Source organism: Triplophysa rosa, linkage group LG20 (genome assembly GCF_024868665.1).
Source record: "Triplophysa rosa linkage group LG20, Trosa_1v2, whole genome shotgun sequence".
Lineage (NCBI taxonomy): Eukaryota > Metazoa > Chordata > Actinopteri > Cypriniformes > Nemacheilidae > Triplophysa > Triplophysa rosa.
This window is the reverse complement of record NC_079909.1, coordinates 13743315-13768300: the sequence shown is the minus strand read 5'-3', so window position 1 is coordinate 13768300 and position 24986 is coordinate 13743315. Positions and strand designations below refer to the sequence as shown.

General features: G+C 37.9%; 1 protein-coding gene across 5 annotated transcripts in view; it reads left to right on the top strand.

Annotated features, from left to right (window-relative positions):
- iqsec1b (IQ motif and Sec7 domain ArfGEF 1b) overlaps positions 1 to 24986 on the top strand; it is a 148944-nt gene that overhangs the window by 68959 nt on the left and 54999 nt on the right. Inside the window, exon 1 of one of the 5 annotated variants that reach the window (XM_057361604.1) lies at positions 4464 to 4586. The exons of 3 other annotated variants lie outside the window; for them this stretch is intronic. In XM_057361604.1, coding sequence (XP_057217587.1) covers positions 4564 to 4586 — 23 coding nt within the window. In that variant the 5' untranslated portion in view covers positions 4464 to 4563. Of the gene's footprint in view, positions 1 to 4463; positions 4587 to 21258; positions 21825 to 24986 lie in introns of those variants that run through there. One more of the 5 variants, XM_057361600.1, reaches the window with a different exon arrangement.

The following is a 24986-nucleotide window of genomic DNA, read 5'->3' as shown; positions in this document are numbered from 1 at the left end:
TATCAAATTGACATAAAAACAAACCAGTCACATGCTTGTACACTATTTTAACCTTTATAATGTTCTACTTGTAAGGACAACATGAGCAAAGTGTTTTATCAGTATGTAGTATCAATGTTGTTACAACCAGTTGTATATAATTTGACAGTGGCATTGTATTATGTATGTCGTAGTGGGCGATATATTTCAATTTTAATAAGAATCCTAACTCTGCTGTGTTGTAGCTTGTTTGGACAGTAAAGTGAGCATGCATGGCTTGCTTCCAGAGGAGGGAGACAGTGTATTGAAAGAAGCGAGCAGCCCAGACAGTGAATTCAAACACACAGACACGTTGTTATTATTATTCATTAGCAAGCTGATCCAAGAAACAGATATGTGACATGGGCGGCAAGGGTCGACTGCACCTGAACCTCAGCCTTCGTGCTTCTAAAATGAGCCCCGGATCATGCAAGTTACATTTCATTTCTGTCTCGATTGTCTGTCCCCTGCAGGGCCCTCAGTTCTCTTTTGCTCTCTTTATCTTCCTCTCTTTCTCTCGTTCGGCACATCTGGGATTTAATGTGTGTCCATTATTCATACACATAGTCTGACTGATCCTCTGAGCGGAGAGCAGAGCTGAAGACTGAGCGTGACTCTTAAGTAAGTCAGGGCGATGTGAGGCATGCAAATAGAGCTCCCATATGTTGCACTGTTTCCTCTCTCACCTTTTCTTTATGTCAAGTGTCTTGTTCTCTTTGAAGGAGACAACACTCATGGATGTCTGTGTTTACACATCAATGTGTTCACATATATAGTCTCCCTTATGATGTGTGTATTAACCGTAATAAACCATCATTAGCTAATTTAAAGGGTTAGTTCACCATTCAAAAAAATGAATATGCTTTCTTTATTTACTCACCCTCGTGTAATTCCAAACTTGTATGATTTTCTTTGGTTTTGCACAACACAAAAGATATTTTGAAGAAAGATGGTAACCAAACAACATTGGACCCCATTGACTTTCACTGTATGGACATAAAACCACTGAGAATCAAAATCTCTCACAGTATACGAGTCATATACAGGTTTTGAATGCTATGAGTGTGAATGATGACAGAAGTTTTATTTTTGGGTGAACTGTCCCTTTAAGGCCCATTCACACCAATAGCAATAACAATAAAGATAACCATAACTGAATCAGTGTTGACACCAATGGACGATAACATTGTTTATTCCAAGCTTGTTTTTTGCAATTTCACATTTTAAATGTGCAAGACCTCAATATTTTATCATTTATTAGCTGGAAAAATGGATAATATTGATACTATTATCGAAAGTTTCAGCGGCCACATAAACCAACGTTATGCGGTCCAAACCTAACTTCCATTAGACCTCCTCAAAGATTCAATAACTGTTGGGTAGTTTTAATTGAATTTATTACAATTCATATACAATAAAATATGAATTTATATTATTATAAATAAAATATAAAATAAATTCTTATTGTAACCGAAGTTATATTAACCAGAAGTTAACTTTGGGCCAGGCGTGTGCTTCCAATAAAACCGTCTATAGTTTTGTTTTCAACATTTCCTTAAATTAAAACGTTATCTTTTTGTTATGCTTATGGTTGTCATATCCATAGCCTTTAAACTGCAAGGCTTTTTATAAGCTTGTTTTAATAGTGCGGCTGTAGCTCAGTCTATATTGCATACATACAGTACATATCAAATTTGCCAAAATAATGTAATGTAAATAATCATACATTCGTATGTTAGTTGAATTTCGCCTCATGAACACTTCCTCATTTCTGCCTTCTGAACACTTCTGATTCAAGTCCGCCACACAGGCACCTCTGTAAATCTCTCAGATGCAAGTTTTTCCTCCTCATGGCATTTCCCCCTAAGCAAATCAATAAAACATTTTTCCCTAATAGATGTTCACTTGCAAGTAATCTTTTCTCCCTTAGTGCCGTATTGTTAGTGAGCAGCTGAGGGCTAGCAGAGATTATCTGCCTCAGCTCCTCAAGGCAAGAGCCTCATAGTCTGAATCAGAGAGCAGAAGCAGAACTTGAGGCTGCACACCGCATAAAGAGAATGTCAGCACGACCCTCTCAGCCAAAGCTAATTTCTGATCACAAGTAGTCGAGCGAGTAGACTGGGGGCAGTCCACTTTAAAAGCGGCATGTTTCTGCGCACACACAGGATTTCCAGACATATTCTCTAGGGCAGTGCATGAGTGCTATTACCAGGATCGAAGTGGGATCAGAAACGGAGCTCTTGTGTGATGTTTTTCTACCTCTTTACTTCACCTCAGGATGTGTGTGGCGTTGCCTACATCAATAGTAGAATTCATGAATTCACATACTGTACATTGTGAGAATCAGTTATTGTGTTAATGAAAATCAAAAGGTGTAGAAGGGTTTGGGTTGAGGGCAGGGTTAGAAGATCAATATCAGTAACTCAGTATGCAAACAAAGAAATCAATATACAATTCCCTCTATGATAAAAAGTTTTTAGTTGTAGTGTGCTTTCATGCTGCATTCGCATGCATCCTTTTGATGCATCAAAATGTCAACATCTCTCTGAAAGCTACATCCAAGATGGTGTCCTGATGAATGGATTTCGACTCCGCCCCTGCCCTCCATCTCCATGCATGTATCCATATAGTACAGTACCATTCCCTGAGGCTCTGCATTAATGCCCGTCACCCAGGCTCGGTAATGAGGATGTTTGCGGTGGGATGCACGATCTCATTACTGTGCTTTTCCCTTGCACTGAAAAAGATCTGATCCCACAATGCAATGCTCCTGCGGGAGCTTAAATCAGCATAACAAAGGCCCCGACCTTGTTATCAGGGGTGGAGATGTTTCCAAAGCTCCTCATCGTGTTCAGTGCTATGTCAGCTTGTAAAGGTATTAGGGAGCGTAGGAGCAGGTTAAGTCTAATGAATGAGGCGCATGTATGAGACGTTTTCTGTCTGACAGGTATTGTTATGGTAAGCAGATATGTGCATGTTCAACAGCTTTGTTGTTAGCAGGTGACAGGTACAGTACATGCTGGAGGGTTCCGGTGGGACAGCCTGACTAAGATGTCCACACAGAACATGTAAAACTATTGACGGTTGTTGATCTTGATGTGCACATGGCTGGTGATTTTATGTTTGAGACTAGGGAGTTTGTTCATTTGAACTGTTTGAGAAATTTAGTTGCATTGGTGTTCAATTTTAAACTTTTTGGTCGATTTGCGTCAGGCTGATGTCTTTTGTTGTTGTGTTTTTTTTAGCATCTCACAGCATGCATGTTACAGCGTGCCGAATGAAAAAATGGTTCAGCTTTTACAGTAGATATATGTCTCAAGAACCAAAACATTCTCACAGGAATTCTGAAGTATTTTACAAGGTGGCTAATTCGTATGAATTTGTACGATCTTATTTGTACGTTTTGGTTAGGGGAGGGCCTTCAGTATTGCTTTTTCTAATAACTGAACGTTTTTGTGTGATTCACATCATACGAATTTATACAAATTGGCCACCTCGTAAAATACTTGCGAATTCCCATCAGACAATGTTGTGTTAATTCACTTTAATTTATACTGTGGAAAAAATGTTGCTTTTAAAGGAGCAATTTTAAGAATTTAGCGGCATCTAAATCTAATCTGGTGAGGTTGCGAATTGCAACCAACCGCTCACTCCACCCCTCCCTTTTGAAGCGGAGTATGTAGATAGAAATAACTCATTCTTAGGTAATAAAAACATAACGCTTCATTGTGTTAGCTCTTTATACACCTCTGAAGACATAGTTATGTATTTTATATTGCATTTCTGTCAATAGATCCTCCAAAAAACGACACACTGGACCTTTAAACTGCTACTTATTTATGCTACATGGAGCTCTATTATGAATTGGCATAACTTTTTTTCTATTTCAATAACTCCGTTATTGCATTATTTGTTAACAAATTTCGCAGGCGTCATCGTAATACCTTAGGTGCATTTAATGAAACCTTTCTTCTGAATCAAAAAGCATCTGCCTTGCCTCCAGCCTTAATTAAGTCTTCCATTTGCCTGAATCATTTGTTGTTTCTTAATGGATCCATGTGTATCGTGAGGGATGCTCCGCGCCCGTGCCGATTGGTGTGGCTTCGCAAACAGAATCTGTTGCCATAGCAACCACCATGCCTACTGAGTCTCTGGCTCCCTGGATGATACTACAGTTGAGGTTTGGAGTGATCAGGCACGTAAACAAAAACAAACCAAGGCCGGGATGGGTATAGAAGTGACTTGCTGCCTAAAGCATGATTCAAAAAGGATCAAAATAAACTACAATTTAAACCAAAGTATCACTGTCTCTTTTCAAATGTTTCATCTCAAGGGATACCCTGAGTGCTCTTGGGTGCTACTCATATGTTGTGTGCAAGAGAGAGATTTGCACATTACATCACACACTCTGCGCCGTGTGCCGCCCCGCTGAGGCTACGCTTGAATGAGTCGTGCACGCCTGCGAGTGTTTGAGAGGAGAGAGGTGTGTGTGTGAGACTGACGCTTCGTTTCGCACGCTCAAGAGATTGATAACACAGCTTCTTCATGGCTTACCATCGGTACCACTTGTGAGTACATATTTGAATTGTGTGTGTGTCTGTGTGTAGTTGTGCTTGGAGTCATCTGAGATAAGAATATTGAGCTTTGCTGTTGTTTTGAGAGGAACAACAGATGCATTAAACCTCAGGCATTGTATTCTATAGCGATGATGAACAGGAGCATTTATGACAGCGTGGCGACGTGCACATCTTGTTATTCTATGCATGTCTTTGGCATAAGACCCCATTTGACTGTCATATGTGACAGACTTTCTGCTACGGTAGCTTGATGCGTTATTTATTTCTTTTGATCGTAACGCAGATGTTTATATGAGGAGCAAGATATTTTATCATTCTTACGGTGATGGACTGTGGAAAGCAGATGCATTCAGCACATTCTGCGAGTTTGCCGCAGGCTGTATCTCTTTAAGCCGAGGGCGCAGGGATCAGGTTGGCTCTGTGCGGCGAGATATCTCACGCACACGCAGACTGAAAACAAAGTGGACAGTGTTTACGTAGCTCTGATGATGTCACACAAGACTATGTTTAGAAGCAGTATAAGGCAGCACTTTTAGACCGGATTGGGAGCAGTGCTGTTTGTCAGAGTGAATGAACGTTCCCTCTCCCAAATTTAACATCCACTTATATTTTATGGTCTTTCTGTGGGACTTGGAGGTAATTTGGGGTGAATCTCAGTAACTATAAAGTTTTGAGACAGAAGTCTAATTACACATGTGTTTTTACTAGCAGTGGTTTTGTGTGTTGGTTTCAATGGCCAATTCTAAATTCTATATCTCTTCTTTTTTGTAAGTTGTATGCTTCACATGAAATTACAGTATTAGAAAAAGAAGTGAAAGCAATAAATCGACACTAGCATTTATTCAGGACAACGTGTTCTATAATCTATATATTGAAAGTAACTATTTGAAAAGTTTAACTGACTCATCTACATTTATTTATTGATTTACATTATATTGACAGATAGCAACTTAACAGATGTTTGTTTACTAAACTGTATCATATTTCTTGAGTTTGGATTTTTTTATATTTTATTAGGGCTGTTACGTGTTCAATATTTTGTCAATTTAATTATTTACAATTTTCGCCCAAAAATTGTGTGAAGTTTGTAAATTTGCTTTTATTTTTTCCATCCTGTTTGATACATGTTAACATTATTTACATTTGTTTATGTTTACATTTTGTTTAAAGGCCTGTAATATGTTATTTATCTGCAGATAGCAGCTTAATCGGAGTCATAATAAAAGGTAGATATTTGTTTACTGAACTGTATCATTTTCCTGGGCAGTTAAAATGTCAGGAATTTAATGTAGGCGTCATTCAGAAGCATTATAATAAATGAGAAATATTTACCAGCCTCAATAGTGTACCAGCTAACCCCATTTCCCTCATTTCATAAAAATAGTTGTACCCTATATTATAAAAGACAAATAAAAACTGTTTACAGTATTTCAACAATATGTCAGGTCACTTTCCTCTATTTTGTGCATCGTATAGTTTTCCAAATGGGTTATCAAGTGTTGAAAATGGCGTTGCTTGTCCACGCCATGTCCCCGTTGCTTGTTTTCATCTGGGGGGTTGCATAAGGCGATGACCCGTGTTTCCATCTGCTCTTAGCCCTGTCCTCCTGCACATCTTCCACTACTGCCCGCTGAGCCTCATCCCGGGGGGAGGGAGGAAAGGGAATTGGGACAGCCTTTCAAGTCATGTGACACTCCCTCAAGGTCACCCTGGTCACGCGTTACTTCCAGAGCGAGCCATGACTAATCACACCTTTTCTCGCTCATTATCTCTCTCTTTGTCTCTTTCTGGTCCTATTTCATGTTCAGTGTATTCAACATACAGTATATTATTGGCATGAATACGCACAATGAAAAATTCATGCCAAAAATAAAAGCAATAGTAAAGTAGCTTTCACATGTCCATAGCCTACCTATTTAGTTATCTGGCTTTTCTTCATTGCTAAGCTTGTCTCGATCTTGCAAATGCACCTGTCACAAAAACATCGTATTTACAAAATAAGCCAATTCGAAGCCCATCTTTAGCACATTTTGTGCTTGCCAAGTGTTAATTTTGCACAGAGCACTGTCAGTGAATATGGTAATCAAAGCAACGGTCGGTTTTCGAGTCTTTGCAGCTTTGCAAACAGATGTATGAGTGCCCTACTCCAGTGGCACCTGCGTTTCATCTCTTTCATTTTTCGACATTGTGAAATGAGTTTGAATTTTTTTCTAAACTTCTGAATCAAGAGTATTTCATTCCTCTTTTATAAAATATTTGGGAGCAAGAGTGTGTCTCCTCAGCCTAGCCATTGTCTCAGTACTCACAGGTTCCTTTTTTCTTTAGAAGCCACATTTGTCTGTGTCCACTTTATTCTTTGACTAGATTGTGATCACTGGAACTGTATTTGTTAGATTCATCTCTTCTTTGTACAGTCTACCAGGTCATACGTTCTGTTTACGGCCAAATAAAATTCCAATTTGCTTTGGTTTTTACTTTTCATTCCCCCTGGTCCAAATCTGCATTATTTCTACCGTTTGTGATTTGATTTATGCTGATTTCATTTCGTTCTCTCTGACAATTACAGACCGTGCTCTCCAGAAAAGTGCAGTAGAAACAAACATAACACCATCCCAGCCATTTTTCTCCTGTGGTTTGGGTTTAAATGTGTTTTTAGAGTGAGCTTGGTTGTGGTCGTGTCAGTGACAGTGACAGTAATGGCTGACGTTGTGTCCTCCTGGAGGGAGGCGTTCACATTAGACCGTGAGCGAGAGCCAGACTCCAACTCGGGGGTCAGAGGGGCAGGACTGAGCTTGGTGGCACAGCATTAATCTGTCACTCAGTGTGCTGATGGGATTTATGCTTCTAACTCAGTTGTGTGTGTGATTCATCACTATAGTATAGGTCTGCCAGATTTTGTGAATAAACGTGGTTGGTTTTTGATTGGACTCATTTTTCTTAACCAGACGATAGTGTTGGAATTACTTTCAAATTGGATATGTTTATGTAATAATATTAAAGGAAATAATATAGTAATTCTGTGATTTGTTATAGACCCTCTGTGGTGAAAACCAAGTTGGGAGTTGCGATTTTTTTTACTTCCGTATTTTGACGCATTTCTGAGTGAAATGGAATTTGGAATGAGACAAGTAGTGGGCGTGACTTTCGTCTTTCTCTGCGATTTGATTGGATGTGTAAAAACAGCCGTTGCACTTTGAAATGGAAATGGCAGCAGACTGACAGTTGAAGGGGAGGAGTTAACGGATGCTCCGCCCAAGCCGTCTAACATACGTAATTTAAGATGGGTAGTCATTACAGGACGGAAGTGCTTTTTCAGATTTTAACTGAAGATAATGAGGGCACATGGATTTTAAAAAGAGAATGATCCATGTTGATAAAGTATTTACAACAAACACTGCAATATTTTGTGAAAAAAAGGCATTGTAATTTTAAAGTTCACTGGGACTTTAATACAGAATTCAACTGTTGTGTGGTCACAGGTGTAATTGTATCAGGTTTGATCATGACTCATGTTCAAATTAGTGGAAAAATATTAGAATTTAGAGTTGGAACTGTGCGTTCTATTACCCTTGGTTTTATTTATGTCTTCTTTTCCCTATCGTGACGTACATCCGAGTGAAACGGCTTCTGAAATTTTAAAAAAGTAGGGCAGGACTTTATGTTGCCCCCCCTAATTAATTGGATTGTTGTAAGTTGGCTTGATACATCACCGGTGCCCAATGGACACTCAATATAGTCCTACCACTTTTTCAGGCATTATGTCATGAAGAGAAGAGTTGTTGTTTAGAGGGGGAGTGGAGCTTTATGTTGTGGATTAAAGATTACTTTTTCACAATTCCACAAAATTTCACAAATATTCACTTACAAACCACATGGAAAGTGTGAAGAAAAGGGTGCTTTTTTCTTTTTTAGTACAGAAATCAAGTCGCTCAACTGATTTTGTTGCAGTTATCTACTTTGTTTAATAAAAAAATTATTTTGTTTCTGCGTTTGCTTTGCTTTCTGATCTAAATAATGCTTGTATTCTTACTGTGGCAACTGTGCGTGAGCGAGTTATGTTTGTTTATTTGAAATATGATGTATGGTTACATTCTCCAGTACTGTAGCACCTGTCAGCGACTGCTGACACAGGCAAATAATTCATTGCATACATGAACAAGATACCTGTCTTAGTATAAACTCATGATCAATGTTATCTCACCAGACCTTCTGCTGTACCTCACTGGATTTAATGGATTAATTATGAAGACTTAATCTCGGTTGGGGCACAATGAGTAAATCTACAGACCATAATAACATAGACGACACTGGAATTGGAATGCTCACGGCGTGGCACTCTACATGTCTTATACGTTGTACATCAAACTGATCATATTAAAAATGTAGCAACTGAGTGCAGTTTTTAATATCAGGACAGACACTTGGTAGTTCAGGTAGAATATTTAAAAAGGTTATGTCATGAGGAATGAAGAGTTCCTTGATCTTTGCAGATGAAAGCTTGATGTACTACGAAAAACATGCGGTAACTTTCAAAACTCAAAACTTCCTAGTCTGAAAAGTGAATTTATTGAAACGAAGCAGTCGCAACGTATGATTTGCGTTTTCTTTCTCTGTTGCAGGTGGTATTGGGAAGGGATGTTTTCATGTTAGAATGAGAGTCTGTGCAGTGCAACATGTTTCAATAACATTTTGCTCTGTTTTCCAACAGAGAAAGACAGTACATTTGTATGTTTGTTAACGTTTCATTTGTTTAACATTTAGGGCCCTTTTTTAACGATCTTAGCGCATGGTCTAAAGTGTACTTAGGGCGTGTCCAAATCCACTTTTGCTAGTTTAACGATGGGAAAAATGGTCAGTGCTGCTACGCGTCCCACTGTGTTATAAGCAGAGTGTACACGCGCTGCCTATAGGCGCATTTTACTAACACGCTCTTTAAATAACCAAAAAAATTGCGCCGTTTACTTTATACCACGTTTCATTTGGTCAATAGCGCATATTTCAGTTGCCTCAAAATAGTAACGTGCCACCAATGCTCCTTAACACACTTCGTTTTCAGACCACGCCCATGGGCGCACAAATGGACGCAAACACATTAGCTATTTACACTGCGTTCCAAATTATTATGCAAATTGGATTTAAGTGTCGTAAACATTTAATTTTATATTGTTCAATTAAACTTATGGATGGTATTGTGTCTCAGTGCTCTTTGGATCACTGAAATCAATCTCAGACACCTGTGATAAGTAGTTTGCCAGGTGAGCCCAATTAAAGGAAAACTACTTAAGAAGGACGTTCCACATTATTAAGCAGGCCACAGGTTTCAAGCAATATGGGAAAGAAAAAGGATCTGTCTGCTGCCGAAAAGCGTCAAATAGTGCAATGTCTTGGACAAGGTATGAAAACATTAGATATTTCACGAAAACTTAAGCGAGATCATCGTACTGTGAAGAGATTTGTGGCTGATTCAGAGCACAGAAGGGTTCGTGCAGATAAAGGCAGAATGAGGAAGGTTTCTTCCAGACAAATTCATCGGATTAAGAGAGCAGCTGCAAAAATGCCATTGCAAAGCAGCAAACAGGTATTTGAAGCTGCTGGTGCCTCGGGAGTCCCGAAAACCTCAAGGTGTAGGATCCTCCAGATGCTTGCAGTTGTGCATAAACCTACTATTCGGCCACCCCTAACCAATGCTCACAAGCAGAAACGGTTGCAGTGGGCCCACACATACATGAAGACTAATTTTCAAACAGTCTTGTTTACTGATGAGTGCCGTGCAACCCTGGATGGTCCAGATGGATGGAGTAGTGGATGGTTGGTGGATGGCCACCATGTCCCAACAAGGCTGCGACGTCAGCAAGGAGGTGGCGGAGTCATGTTTTGGGCTGGAATCATGGGGAGACAGCTGGTGGGCCCCTTTAGGGTCCCTGAAGGTGTGAAAATGAACTCTGCAAGGTATGTAGAGTTTCTGACTGAGCACTTTCTTCCATGGTACAAAAAGAAGAACCATGCCTTCCGTAGCAAAATCATCTTCATGCATGACAATGCACCATCTCATGCTGCAAAGAATACCTCTGTGTCATTGGCTGCTATGGCATAAAAGGAGAGAAACTCATGGTGTGGCCACCATCCTCCCCTGACCTCAACCCTATTGAGAACCTTTGGAGCATCCTCAAGCGAAAGATCTATGATGGTGGGAGGCAGTTAGCATCAAAACAGCAGCTCTGGGAGGCTATTCTGACATACTGCAAAGAAATTCAATCAGAAACTATCCAAAAACTCACAAGTTCAATGGATGCAAGAATTGTGAAGGTGATATCAAAGAAGGGGTCCTATGTTAACATGTAACTTGCCCTGTTAGGATGTTTTTGATTGAAATAGCTTTTGATTTCAGTAAATATGACCTCCTAATGCTGCAAATTCAACAAATGACCATTTTCAGTTTTTTACAACCTATGAAATGTTTTCAAACTCTGTTGTGCATAATAATTTGGAACAGTGCATTTTGAGTTTTTCATTTTTTAAATAAATACTGTTGTCAGTGGGAGGTTTGTTCAATAAAATTCCAAATGTACCCTAACTGTTGATTACTTGAAAATTATACTGACTGTCATTTGCATCGACAAATTAGGAAAACCAGAGAAAGATATCATTTGCATAATAATTTGGAACGCAGTGTAAAACCATAGGACGTGAAAATGAAAACTGCATCGGACTTAAACTAGCAAAAAACACTTGACAAGAGGCAATAGAATGCATTATAACCCATTATAATTTTACATTTTGTCCACACAGGACACGGCGCGGTGCAACAATCCCATTAGAACAAGCCGTGTGTCGCGTCGCATCGCGCCGCGTCCAGTGTAGAGACGGTGTTACAGAACATTAAACATGGATGCAGAAATGTGGAGCCAAAATCAACAATTTTGTGTAAAAGCATACATTTTACACAGAACCTTGAAGTAGAAAACCCTGTGACTGCTATCTCAAGGAGCAGAAGGTGAGACCAATGACAAATTCATGTTTTTCACGCTGGTCTTTAAAGGTGAATGGTGAAAGCCTATTGGTTCCATCAAAGCTCTGCTTTTAGGGCTGTGCTTAAACCCTCAAACATACCAGATGGGATTTCCTCAACTAAACTATACATTTTGTGTCCTTCAGAATGTTCAGTACATTACGTCAGTATAAATTACGTCTTTTGTCTGAAAGATGAGCACTGTGTCAATCACCCTTGTGGCCACATAGCAACGCCCTGGCAACCGCCCACATCACCCTGGCGAGCCTCTCGTGGCAGAGTCTTGCACAGACAGGCAGTGTTTGCTTTTCTATAAAAAAGATGATCAGGTTTTACCGTCATGTTGATTTGGTTATGCCGTTCCCATTTACTGCGCAACACATTTGGAGAGTCTGTTTTATTTGTCGATTGTTTACTTCCACTCACAACTCTCGCTGGCGTCAACAGCTTAACAGCACAAACCAGAATGCCTTGGGTGACATTTTATTCACCTTTTATCTTTATATGGACTTATTTAATTTGCTGACAACAAACAGCGACTTCAAAGCAAAGGTTGAACCCACCCTGGCTGCCCTGTTTCATCTCTGTGTGAAGAGCATTTCCGTCTGGAAACTGTCTCGTCAGCCTTAAAAAATAGCATCATATTTCTGCTTTTCCACTTCTCTTTTTTTAATATCCCTCAAGTCTCCAAGTTCATAATTTGTTTGGGGAATAGAAGAAAACTGCTACACACAAGATATTATCATTGGATATTAAAGAAATGCACATTATTCTTAATAAAGAGTCATCTGTGATCCGAGTGTAATGAAGCCTGGAGCCCACAGTGGCCGTGTAATTGTTTCATCAGTGTTGCGGACCACATAAGATATCCCTTTAACAAGAACAGCCATTTTTTGGTTCAGATCATGTATTATGAGCCTTATAATGGATAAAGTTGATGAGTTCTAATGTAATCAGTCTCCATCCCAGCCAATGGATCTGAAATTACAATTGAATTAATTGTGTCGTATTCTCATGCGGTCATTAAATACTTAGGCCATTAGACCTCGGTTAAACGTGTTTTAAGTGGTCTGGACTGATTCCAACAAGCTCAGATGGCTCCCGTCTCTCAGATGGAATAAATACACACCGCGTTTTGTTTACAATATGGTGTTCTATGCACTCGCCATTTAGCTGCCCGTGTTTTGTTGGCGAGTCAAGAACGAGTCATTTAATATGCTAAACACACATCTGACCCTGTTCTGCATCCAGGTGTCCTCATTTGCATGTGAAGCCATTTGTCAGTGTGTAATTTGTATGTCTGCATACTTGAACCTTGTGATTCATTCATATGTTCATAGAAGGATCACTATGAATGTGGTTTGCCTCAGGCCAGCAGGTAATGCAAATGAGCGTGTGGAATATTAATGAGGTGACGGACTACAGGGGTGATGTCTTTGTCCACTAGAGGGAGCACAGATCTTCCGTTGTTCATGATGCAGGAATATGTAGAAGAGGTGCCTGAAGGGTGTACAGCACTAGTTAAAAGGGAACATCTGGGCAGTGGAGTGTAGGGTTGTCACGGTACCATAAACATGTCTTACGATACTATACCAGCTGAAGTATCTCGATACCAAGTAGTATCACGGTGCTGTGCCATATAATTCAAATCTATACCAAAAACACAGATTTAGATGAAACATTTTGTATTTACTATAGTAAACTGTATTATACTTTGCACTAGAATATGTTGTTGTATTAACTGTAGTAATTGGATAAATTGTAGCAAATACATTTACATTTAGTCATTTGTAAATACTATAAATACTGTAGTATACTTAAATATTTACTATGATAAGACTCAAAAACACTAGTATATATGAGTTTTAGTAGTTTACTGTAGTAAATACTAAAGTACACTAGATCATTTTTCACGTAGGAACTAATTCAAATGTTTGACAAAGTTAATTGACACAGCAGTCTTTATAAAGGGAAATATTAGGCTTACTTTAAATGCAGAACTAAAACGGCCAGTAGGTGGCGTCAATTTTCCACTGAGTTAGTGAATCATTTAACCAACTCGTTCAAATCGCCAATTTGAATCATTAACTTGCCCGAGACATTCAAAACACACATTCATTTTGGAGATGAACACCGCAAAACGCAGATGTAAGTGTTCAAATAAATATTGATGCGCATATGCAACATTAACTACGGTACTACGATACTACCGTTTCAAAAATAGAGAGGCATCGCGGGTATTTTGAAGCTTTAGCATCGCGATGCTACCGTAGCACCGGTACACCGTGCAACCCTAGTGGAGTGTGGTAGATTTGTACAGTGAGAAGGCAAATTTGTGTCCTTATTGATGTTTTGAAGTTAAACGCATATGGAAGGGTACAGAACATTAGACTACGAGTTAGCAATAATAATAATTGATATTTTTATTAATAATAACAAAGTGATATTTGACTACAAAAATACAAAATAAACAATACCACATGCATTTGTAAATGTAAGGTATTAACACTAATAAGTTTACGAAAAAAATAGATGGTTATTTAACCTACCAAGGAAAAAAGGGTCAGCAGTTATTAAAAACAAGAAATAAATATTGTATGTATAATATTTACTTATTTTATTTTATTTGTTTATTTTAAAATAAATAAATTAATATAATATAATATTTGTAACATTATTTATTACTAAAGAAAGAACAGTTATTAAACATATCATACCAAGAAATGAGTTAGACAAACACACGCATCAAGAATCAGTTTACGAATCTCAACAATGGTGACAATCAACAAAAAAAAAAAAAAAAACAAAACAAATACAAAAAAAACAGAAAAAAATGAAAAAGATATGTAAAAAAAAATTAATTTGTTGATTGTCACCATTGTTGAGATTCGTAAACTGATTCTTGATGCGTGTGTTTGTCTAACTCATTTCTTGGTATGATATGTTTAATAACTGTTCTTTCTTTAGTAATAAATAATGTAAAAATAATAATAAAAACACTGATTCTTGATGTCTGTGTTTTTCTAAATTCTGCTGTAGTATCTTTCTGCGTCCTGTTTTCGCAAATCTTCTAGACATTAAAATGCAATTAAACTCTCTTATATTATAACATTCTTTCAGGATCAAGAGCACAATTTACAATTAATATATGTTCAGTGAATCGAATGATGGTGATTTTAATGATTCTCATTGCATTGCCATAACAACAGTACATCGCATGCACAGAATTACAACACGCCAAAAAGTCTAACACATGAGAGTCAAGGGACAAGAGCCCAACTCAAGGAAACACTGATCACCATGATGGTGACTTTTGTTAGCTGGGAACATTCTTAAAACACATTTTTGGACATTTTATTTTTTGGACAACGTTCTTCTTGCTCCATCTTCGATGCTGGAAAGCATCTCATTTTTTTAATGGTGTAGACTTCTAGTTTTTGTTGTCCGGTATACCCAATATTTTTGTTTAAATGTTAATTAAAAAATTTATGTGCAAATTGCAGTTAATCATTTCGAATGGGCTACTATAAAGGAAATTATTGAATAATTTTAACAATTACAATTTAACAATTTTAATTTGGTGAATTTAATTAATGATATTGCTTGTAATCTGTTGCCACAATCTTATTGAGGAGAGTCAGTAAGTTTGCATATGTGACCCTGGATCACAAAACCAGTCTTAAGTAGCAACGGAACATTTTTAGTAAAAGACAAAAATACATTGTATGGGTCAAAATTATCGATTTTTCTTTTATGCCAAAAATCATTAGGATATTAAGTAAAGATCATGTTCCATGAAGATATTTTGTAAATTTCCTACCTTAAATATATAAAAACTTTATTTTTGTGAGTGGATGGTCTGCCACAGTGCCCCTGATTAACAACTTCAAAGGCAATTTTCTCAATATTTTGATTTTTTGCACTCTCAGATTCCAGAGTTTTAAACGGTTGTATCTCAGACAGATATTGTCCTATTCTAACAACTCATCAATAGAAATCTTATTTATTCAGCTGTATTTATGTAAAAATCTCAATTTCAAAAAATTGACCCATAAGGCTGGTTTTGTTGTCCAGGGTCACATATAGTTTACTTTGCTACCTAATATATTTAAGTAAAATTTAACTAATTTGCATGGGTAGTATTTACTAACTCTCAAGAATCATTTTTACAGTGTAGTTTAATAACCATTCTTTCTATTTTTCAAGCGAACTCATCTTCAACGAGCTACTCTTAAAATAGCATTGTTTTGTAAATGCATGAACATCATTCTGTGGATGATGATAAAGCATTTCGCTTTTCACTAAATTGTTTCTCTGAACAGAAGGAATGCTTATAAATCACTTGTCCTCACACAGCATCAAAGCCCAAACCCACAAGGAAGAGAATCATTTGGACTCTGTAAGAAATGAGATGTGTCAGGAAGTGTCATTACTGATCCACTTTAGGGAGTTTGGAACTATAAATGGATGCAATTTGATGTCATCCCGATATGGTGTGAGTTTCGCACTCCAGTGTTTTTTTGTGCTCGAATGATTCTCACAGGGACTGTCCACAGGCAGCTATTGTTCAAACCATGTGTGGGGGAAAAGGGACTTTCTGAAGACGTTTAAAAGGGAGTGATCATGATTTTGGCCTAGAAATACAAGACAAAAGATATTCTGCTATTCTTTCTATCCGTCTCTCTCTCACCAGAAACATGACAGTGGTCCCAAACCCCCATTTAACCATGCCCCGAGCAGGCCACCAACTGAAAATGATTTCCTCGCACCATTTCTCCATGGCAAAGAACAGATTGGAAGCCATTAGGAAAGAACTGCAATAAAAGACATTTTTTTTATAAGCACCCGTGTGCTTTCCTTATTTTTGTTTACATGTATGTTCTTTTTATATATGGATATCAAAAGCCAATGGCTTTTTATTATCAAAAGGGGCCAATTAGAATATCAGCCATACATATATTGGCTGGTGCCTTTTGGGTAGTTGGGTGTCATAAACCTTTGCCCTGAGGTGCTACAGTGTCACAGCATGGGAAAATATATATTGAGATAAATAAATCTATCTGCCCGAGCACAGACAGTCCTCTTCACTGATAGCCATTTTTCAGAGAACCGATATTGAGGCCACAAAAAATACAGCCTGTCCTCATCATTTCAGCCTAGACCCCATCTGGCCCCACGTGCCATGACAATAACTCCAATTACACACCCACCTACCCGTTTGAGGCGGCCAAGGCCTCACGGGGGTCTTTAAGACAGCCTGGAAGTCACGAGTAAAGCCTTGCCATATTTAGCGCTTATTGGTTTCTGCCCATCAAAGAGGAGAGGTAAAGATAACGCCACTTTGGGTCTTTAATAATCAAAACGCATCTCCGGGAGGAACAGCAGCCCATTCACCAGAGGGAATTAAAAGAGGCCATACATCTCTGTCCTGAAGGATGTTAACATTGTGCTTTCTGACAGACATCACGCTTTGCTGAGGAGAGAAGTGGGTAATAATGAAGTTAGCAGGCTGAGTGCAGACAAGATGGAGTCTATGAGGGTAGAAATCTTTCAGAGTGCCTGTAACATACATCACCATGTTATCCTGTGTGTGTGTTTGTGCATCCCGCCAGGTTAGCGTATTTGGACTAAGAACAAAGGAAAATACTGCTTATAAAAAACTATTGTAATCTAATCACAAGTGTTTCCTTACTAATACAGTATAATACCATCCCAGGCTTTAATATTTTCCCTAGTACATTCAATAACAATGTTCTCCATTTCACTAGAAAATCTGTCTATGGGGAGACATCAGGCCCAGGGGATAAAACATAATAAAAGAGCAAACATGGTTATATAATCAGTTCTTATGTATTTCAAAACAGTCCCTGGGACTTTAAAACCAACCTGTATTTACACAGCTGGTGTCTCTGTGTGAAATACTCACTGGTACCCTTTTTATTTTTATTTTACTGTGCCGTATGACAGGGTGATGTGGTTATCCAACAAACCACAAATAAATGTAATATGACTCTTTAGACGGCAGTGAGGCGTATATTTGGCATAGTCTAAGGTCTACAGTTGTTTTTACTGCTAAAGTGATCGTTTTTTGTGAATTTGATTTTGATTTTGGCTTTTGTTATTTTACTGTACATTGTGCCGTTGAACTTCAGTGTGGACCTTTGCGTTGGACACTGGTGTGATGTTTGAGTGTATTAAAATCCTTACTGTATTAACATTTTGTTGGTAAATTATTGTTGGCAAATGTTTTTCAACGACCTAAAAGAAAATATCTTTGACGAACGTCAGGAGAGCCTTTTGAGATTTGCCTTGCAAAATTTTATACTTTAAGCATTAAAGAAAGCAAATAAATGTAAATTAAAGATGCACCGATACTAAATGTCTCCACCGCCTTCTAATAGCAGATTATTCAGAGTGATACATCTGCTGATACCGATACCGATTCTGAAAATTATGATGATATAAATGAATAATTCTTCAACTTTCTGAATGTTTTAATTCATAAAATGAATATTAATATTGAACATCAAATTGGTGATGTTTCTTAACATTTTCTATATACAGTGCACAAATTCATGGCATTTTCATTTTATTTTAAATTTAATTTAAATGAGCTTTTATCGATCGACACGATTATTGGCCAATATATCGGTGTATCACTAATATAAATATAAATACTACAATAGTATAAAAATTATAAATATAACTAGTGATTTATACAAGGGCAGATTAGATACAGAGTCCAGGTGGCTTTTATGCTTGTTCAATTACAGTGGTCACAACAATAGAGCCCTTAAGGGCATTTATAATGAATTCATTTTAATGTAGTGAAGCAGATCATAAAGCCAACAGCTGGTGTATTTTTTTTTACAAAGCCACAATCAATATTTCTTAAATTCATTTGGTGTGGTGTTAAATATTTATGTCTGAAAATATTTATTAAGCTATAGTGGAATAAAACCTCTACATATTTTTATCTACAAATATATAGTTCTCTAGTAAACCCGCGAGATAACATCCATACCGCAAGATATTGCAGAAACCACAAATTAAACGTATAGCCTTTAATTACCACAAACGTGCAAATCTATGCGTTTGAGATTTCCCATGAGTGACATTCATGATTATGATGTCCTGTATGGTAAGACTGGCATTCATATGCCTGTGGGCCATTAACTGGTGCTGAGCATTTGAAAAGCGTTGGTTCATTAATAGCAGCGTGGCGTGTGCTTCCTTGGGTGTTGACCGATGTCATTAGCACCAAAGATCCGCATGGCTCATTTACTGTGGACGCGGTGCACAGCTGGGTCCTGAAAAGCCGACACCTGGTGTACAAGAGGGACTAATGGGTGGCTCTGGTCTGGTCTGCCATCTTACGGCACTTACGGCTTCCTGTTTTAAAGCTTTGTTTTAGTTTATCAGGAGAAGCGGAGTGAGTTTCTTTTAAAAAATGGGATAAGATATTGATTGTCTTTTAAAGAATGAGTAGGTTTTTCAACAAATAAGCTCTTTATTGCTGAGACTCGTACGTTTGGATCTTTTCCAAAAGATATCTTTGTCTGCCGTGCCTTTGTTATTTTCCTTCTGCTTTCTTCCAATGTAATATATAGATATGTTATATAAATGGGACTATTCAATTCTTTCAAAGTCGTATCTAGACATTTCTGGAAATGCATAAAGCCGCAATCACCCATCATTCAAATCGTCCTGGTTCTGGCTGGAAGAAGAAAACAGTCTTCTCAGCCAACGGGATGATGGATGTTGCTTCGTCTGTTCAATAGTCAACCCCCCAGCCCCCTCCTAGACAAAATGGTCCCCTAAACTACCCACAAGACAAAAGAGCTGTTTGCTGGGACTCATTAATGAGAAAGATGGGACATGTGTGGTCGTACTTATGCCATCATGTTTATGGGCTTTAAACAAGTTAAAGGACATCAAATTAAAAGCAATTTAGAGTTATATGGCAGTAAGGCAGAGTGTGAATGTTTTTTAAGTGAACTGCATTGTTTTTGCGGTAAAACATTTGGATCACTTACCGACCGACAGTCATCTGATTCAATGAGTTCAAACCCTTTTAGGAAAATCCATAGTTATTTCTAATGTGTAAAGTTGAAGATTTTGGATAAGGCAAGCATTGCAGTTGTTCATATATACAGTAAGATAAGAGATTTGAACAGACCCAATTTCACATACAATATAGCAAAGCACAATGTCATAGGGACTTGGGGTTGGGCTCTTCTGAGTTTTTTTGAGCCAGGAAGCAACTAACACAAAGAATGTGTGTGTTTGTGTGCCAGGCTGTGGATGGGTTTTAGAGGGTTTAGGGGCCGTGAGAGGGAGCAGTAAGATCTGCTCTGGATGCAGATAGGCGCTAGAGTGTCTTGCATAATGACAAGCATCACATGCACATTTATAAGTACAGATATTCTCTGGAGAAATAAGCGCCAACAGGGTTTGGTAATTACTAGTCATGCTACCTTAAAATGGATGGCTCGGATGTGCTATCATGTGTTTAAATAAACATATTCAGACCATTCAGTTTCTCCAACAATGTGGTCACGCTATTTATTTTTTGCGTATTCAGGTTTGGATTCGCGTCCTGCATAATAATGTATTCGTGGGATCGTATAAAAAATGCAGATCAAACATCAAGAACTCTATGATTGTATAAAATATGCCAAATATCAAGTCAAACGCTTAACTTATTTTCATTTTTAGTTTTTTAGTTTTTCTTTAGTTTTTTGTTTATTTAGTCTGCACAGTACACAAAATCTCTTTCCAACATCAGACATTTTGAATGTCATGTTTCAGGTGTTTTTAAACATTTCAATATTTTTTTAAGTATTATTTGCCACTTTTTAATAATTTCTTATATATAGTGGTAGTACAACTAAAAATTAAAATTCTGTCATCATTTACTCACCCATTTCAAACCTGTATGACTTTCTTTCTTCGGCAGAACACAAGAGAAGATATTTTGAAGTATGATGACTGGCACCCATTGGTTTTGTGTCCATACAATAGAAGTGAATGGGTGCCAGGCTGCCGGCGCTGTTCGGTTACCTAAAACATATTTTTGTAACTATGTGGGGCTTTCTGTATGGTTTTCATAAATTAGAAAGTACACTGTCTCTAAATTAGTATATATATATATATATATCCATAAAAACTCTACAGGTATATATGTTTGGTTTAATTTAATTTAATTTACAGTATAATTGTGGACCGCTTGTATTGCTTGACAGTTCACTCCCAACCAGCAATCTTGCTTTTAAATTTGATCTTTTTTTAGAATCCATTGCATCCTATTATAGGCAGTATAGTACTCACTAGGTCATGCCCACTCATCTATTCAGCAGCAAATCAGCAGTCACGTTAAGGCTTCCGCTTAGCATTTTATCGGCAGTGATTCCGTATCCCGGCAACGTGCATCAGCATATCTGAGTGGGGTTGTAAATCAGCCAGCCTGTGTTTGTTAAAAGTCCCTGCTGATCACCATGAGCTTCTCATGATTAGCACTGCTCAGCACACACATGACTGCCAAAGGATCGAACCATCAGATGAAGCATAATTAATACGGGCCCAAGCAGGGGAGGGGGGCGTTGGGGGCTTTGTGGTTGGGGTGAAGCAAGCTGGAGCTGGACTCTGTCATCGCCAGTGACAGACAATGGGAGCAGCTGTAATCCAAAACTGAGTCTCTGAGATTTGGAGAGGTTATTTTAGCACTTTCAATATCATTTTGGAACGTTTTGAGAAGAGATCTGGCTAGATCCTCCTTGACATCTTTTTCCACCTTCACTCAGACGAAACACACTTTGTGTTATGTCCCTGAAGCACCGGAGGGTCAAGCACGTGGTGTGTGTGAAGGGGACCGTGTGATATCTTCATTGGGGGTGCGAGAGACATCAAGCGGGGTGTTACTCTTTGTGTTGGAAGGATTTACAGCCACCACCAGGGCCTTGTTTTATTCTCTTTTGTTGGTATCAAGGATCTTCGTCTATGGGATGCTTGGTCTAGTTTGCTGTCACTCGGGTACCTCTGGATCAGGTGTAAAAGCAAACCATGTGCATCACGCTTGTTTACACAGGCCAGCAGGGATGTGGTAGGCTGAATCACTGAACTCTTAGGTGTATGCGCAAGACGATGTTGAAGCTCAAGACGTTCTGTATGGATTATTGGCAGTTTCTTTGCCTGCAGCCTCTCAATGGCTTCTATAAAAGGTAAGAGTCTTTGTTTAATGCAAAACAAATATTAGTAGAAGTTATTAAACAGGAAAAATTATAGCTTTTTAGTTACTTGTTCCCATTATCATAATGCATATAAATCATTTTGGAGTCATTAAAAATGTTTTTATTGTTTAAACACACGTACAATCGCCATGTCAAGGTAAGGTAACACACAGTTTTGTTCTCATTATCGTGCAGCATGTTTAGGATCAGCTCATTGAAGCTTTACAGGCTTTTATTCAGGCTGAAAAGTACCATGACTGACCTCAGATCAGCATGTCTTTGTGTTATTGTATGTAAGGTGGTGTAAAGCTGAGGTTACAGAGAGTCAGGCTGATTTAACGTGAGGTCTATTGTGTGTCTGTGACCCGACAACAGTTTCCATCACAGATCTGATCCTTTCTTTTGTGAAGCATGGCACCTAGCAGGCCCCTGGACTTTGTCCTGTGATGTCCACTGTGTGTGGTTCTTCTTTCCAGCGTAGCATCTCTATTCAGCATAAATAAGGATATCTGCTTTCGAATGTCTCCAAAATTGAGAAGCATATAAGATTTGTTTGTTTATTATTTTTTTATGAAAAGTTGAAATTGCAAGCCGTGACTGCAGTGTCCTGTATATAGTGTGATGCTGTATTTCATTTTAAAATGAAAATGTATGATTATAATAATGCCATTTTTATGAGCTGATGTAAATGAAGTCACATTGTGATTTTTGCATGTAACCTTTGCTGACTCAGGCGTGCGGGTGACTCTGACTCAGGCAGCGATTCAGGAAATCCCCGTCAACTGTTCCGGCCTGTAACCTTCTCGCCTAACAGTGTCCTTCATTTGACCATTGTTATCAGAGTTTTTTTTGTGTGCAGTGCAATACCTTCAATCAAAAGACAAGGGACAGTGTCATTTGTGACTTCCAACTTCTAAAAAATGAAGAGATGGAAGGAAAAATGCTCCCTTTGTCCTTTTTTCCAGCATGCCGTGTGGTAGACAATCAGCGTTGGTGTTTCAGAATAGAATTATACAGCGGTAACTGGCCCACTTAATTTTTTTTAAAGCACTTTAAAGTGATTCATAAGCTTTGACATTTTACATTTTTGTCGGGCAAACAATCACATCTAGAATTAATTCAGACGTTTATTCAATTGCCTGTCTTAATCAGAAATTGGTCTTTACCCTATTATTCAGTTTCAAAGGAGATTTAATGAAGAAATGACTCCCTTGTAGCTCAAGGTGTTACTAATGGCTACATTAATATACAGTATTGAGTTGGAATGTGCCGTCTCTTTCAGGCTTGAGGAAAAACTCATGTAGTGTAATATATAGGGGCTTCCCAGATTTATATAATACAGTCAACTCTGAAGATGGTTTTAAACTTCTGATTAGATTATTTATTGTATTATTAGTATTGTTCTCTGCCGGTTTAAATTCTTGTACTCTGATATCACTGATCTTGAAGGTCCAGTGTATGAAATTTATCGGCATCTAGCGATGAGGTTGCGAATTGCGACCAATGGCTCACTCCACCCCTCCCTTTCGAAAAACTACGGTGGCTGACACGAGACTAATGTGTCAACACATTTTTGCTTCTTTGTCGAAGGAGATAACGTATTTACGAAATGTGTTCTGTAGATATGCATGTATATTATATTGCATTTCTGTCAGTAGTAAAAATGACACATTAAATCCATTGTTACGTTGTTGTCTATTAACGGTACTTTTAGCTTCCTATCTTGCCCCCAAGTATTGTATCAACAATGTTACATATTTGGAGACAGTGTCTAAAATACCTGCCTATTGCAATGGATATCATTTGAAACAGCGATCTGATTTTCATTTTTACAGATATGTATAAATTACTGTCCACTACGTCATTTTTTCTATCATTTGGTGTTTACTGGTTCATTTTGGACCTTGTTTGGAGATCATGTGTATTTCAAGATTTTCTGGCATGAGGAATTATATGTGATTTCACTCTTTTGTAAAGAACTGTAAAAGCCAAATGATTAAAAAATGTAACATTATTCCACATGCAAATAAAGGAGGAAAATAATTTTCCTCTATAATGTGGCGCTGGGCATAGACATCCCAAAACAAAACCTTTTTGTCTTTACAAAATGAAAGAGATTTATACCTCCCTACAAAAGTCATTTTGAAAGCAAGCTCACCATATATGGAGATATTTGGTTTGTTAAATCATACTTTGGTTTTGTTTAGCCACCTCTAGTCTGCATCTGTATTCGATTAGTATGTTCATAATGTACAACCCTTCTTATACACCCTCTTTTGACATTTTTGCTGAATTAAAAGTACGTAATGACTCAGGCGTGGGTTGAACTCATACTGTAGCACAACTGCTCAAGATGGGATAGGAAATGAGTGAGATTATATCTCAGTGCCATCTATTTCTCATCAGAGGGAAGGCATGCAAGCAGGCAAACACCCACAGCCATAAATAATGCCTGTCATAATGAATTTATCTTATCTTTGGCTCATAATGCGTTATGGAGCACTTCTGTTGAGATTATTAGTCAGTATTAAGGTGTCAGCTTTAACTGCAAGAGTGTAGCCATTTACTTAGGATGGACTTCCGGTGTGCCGTCTGCTTGGAATCGCAATACTTTCCTTTACAAATTTGATTTTGTTCAACCTTTTAATGTCAGGAAGCTGGAGGGTAAAGAAAGGGGGAAAAACAAATGGATGTATGTTTGTCTCTTGTTGTCCAGATATGTGTACTGTTTGTTTTGTTTGTGATGTACAGGAATTGGATTATGAGGGGATGTTATTTAAAGGATGTGGTAGTGTTCTGATGTCAGTATTTAAAAAAAGGCAAAAACAAAATTTGTTTATAAAAGTGGCGGAAATTATTACTCTCCTCTTGAAGCTGTTGTAAAGTCAGGCATTTTTGACATCCATGCTGAAAATAATATAACGTTGCCCAAAACACATTAATGTAATGGGTTTAGAGGTTTTAATGGGAATTCTATTGGTTTTAATGCAAACTATAATGGTGTCTACTAGTATGGGATGGATTCTATTGGTGGGGTGTTATCTGGCAGATGGAAACCAATAGAACACCATTAAATCTTATCGCAATAATACCTAAAACACACTACAAAAAGGAATATTGTTATGGTTTTAATAGAAAAGGCTCATAATGGTT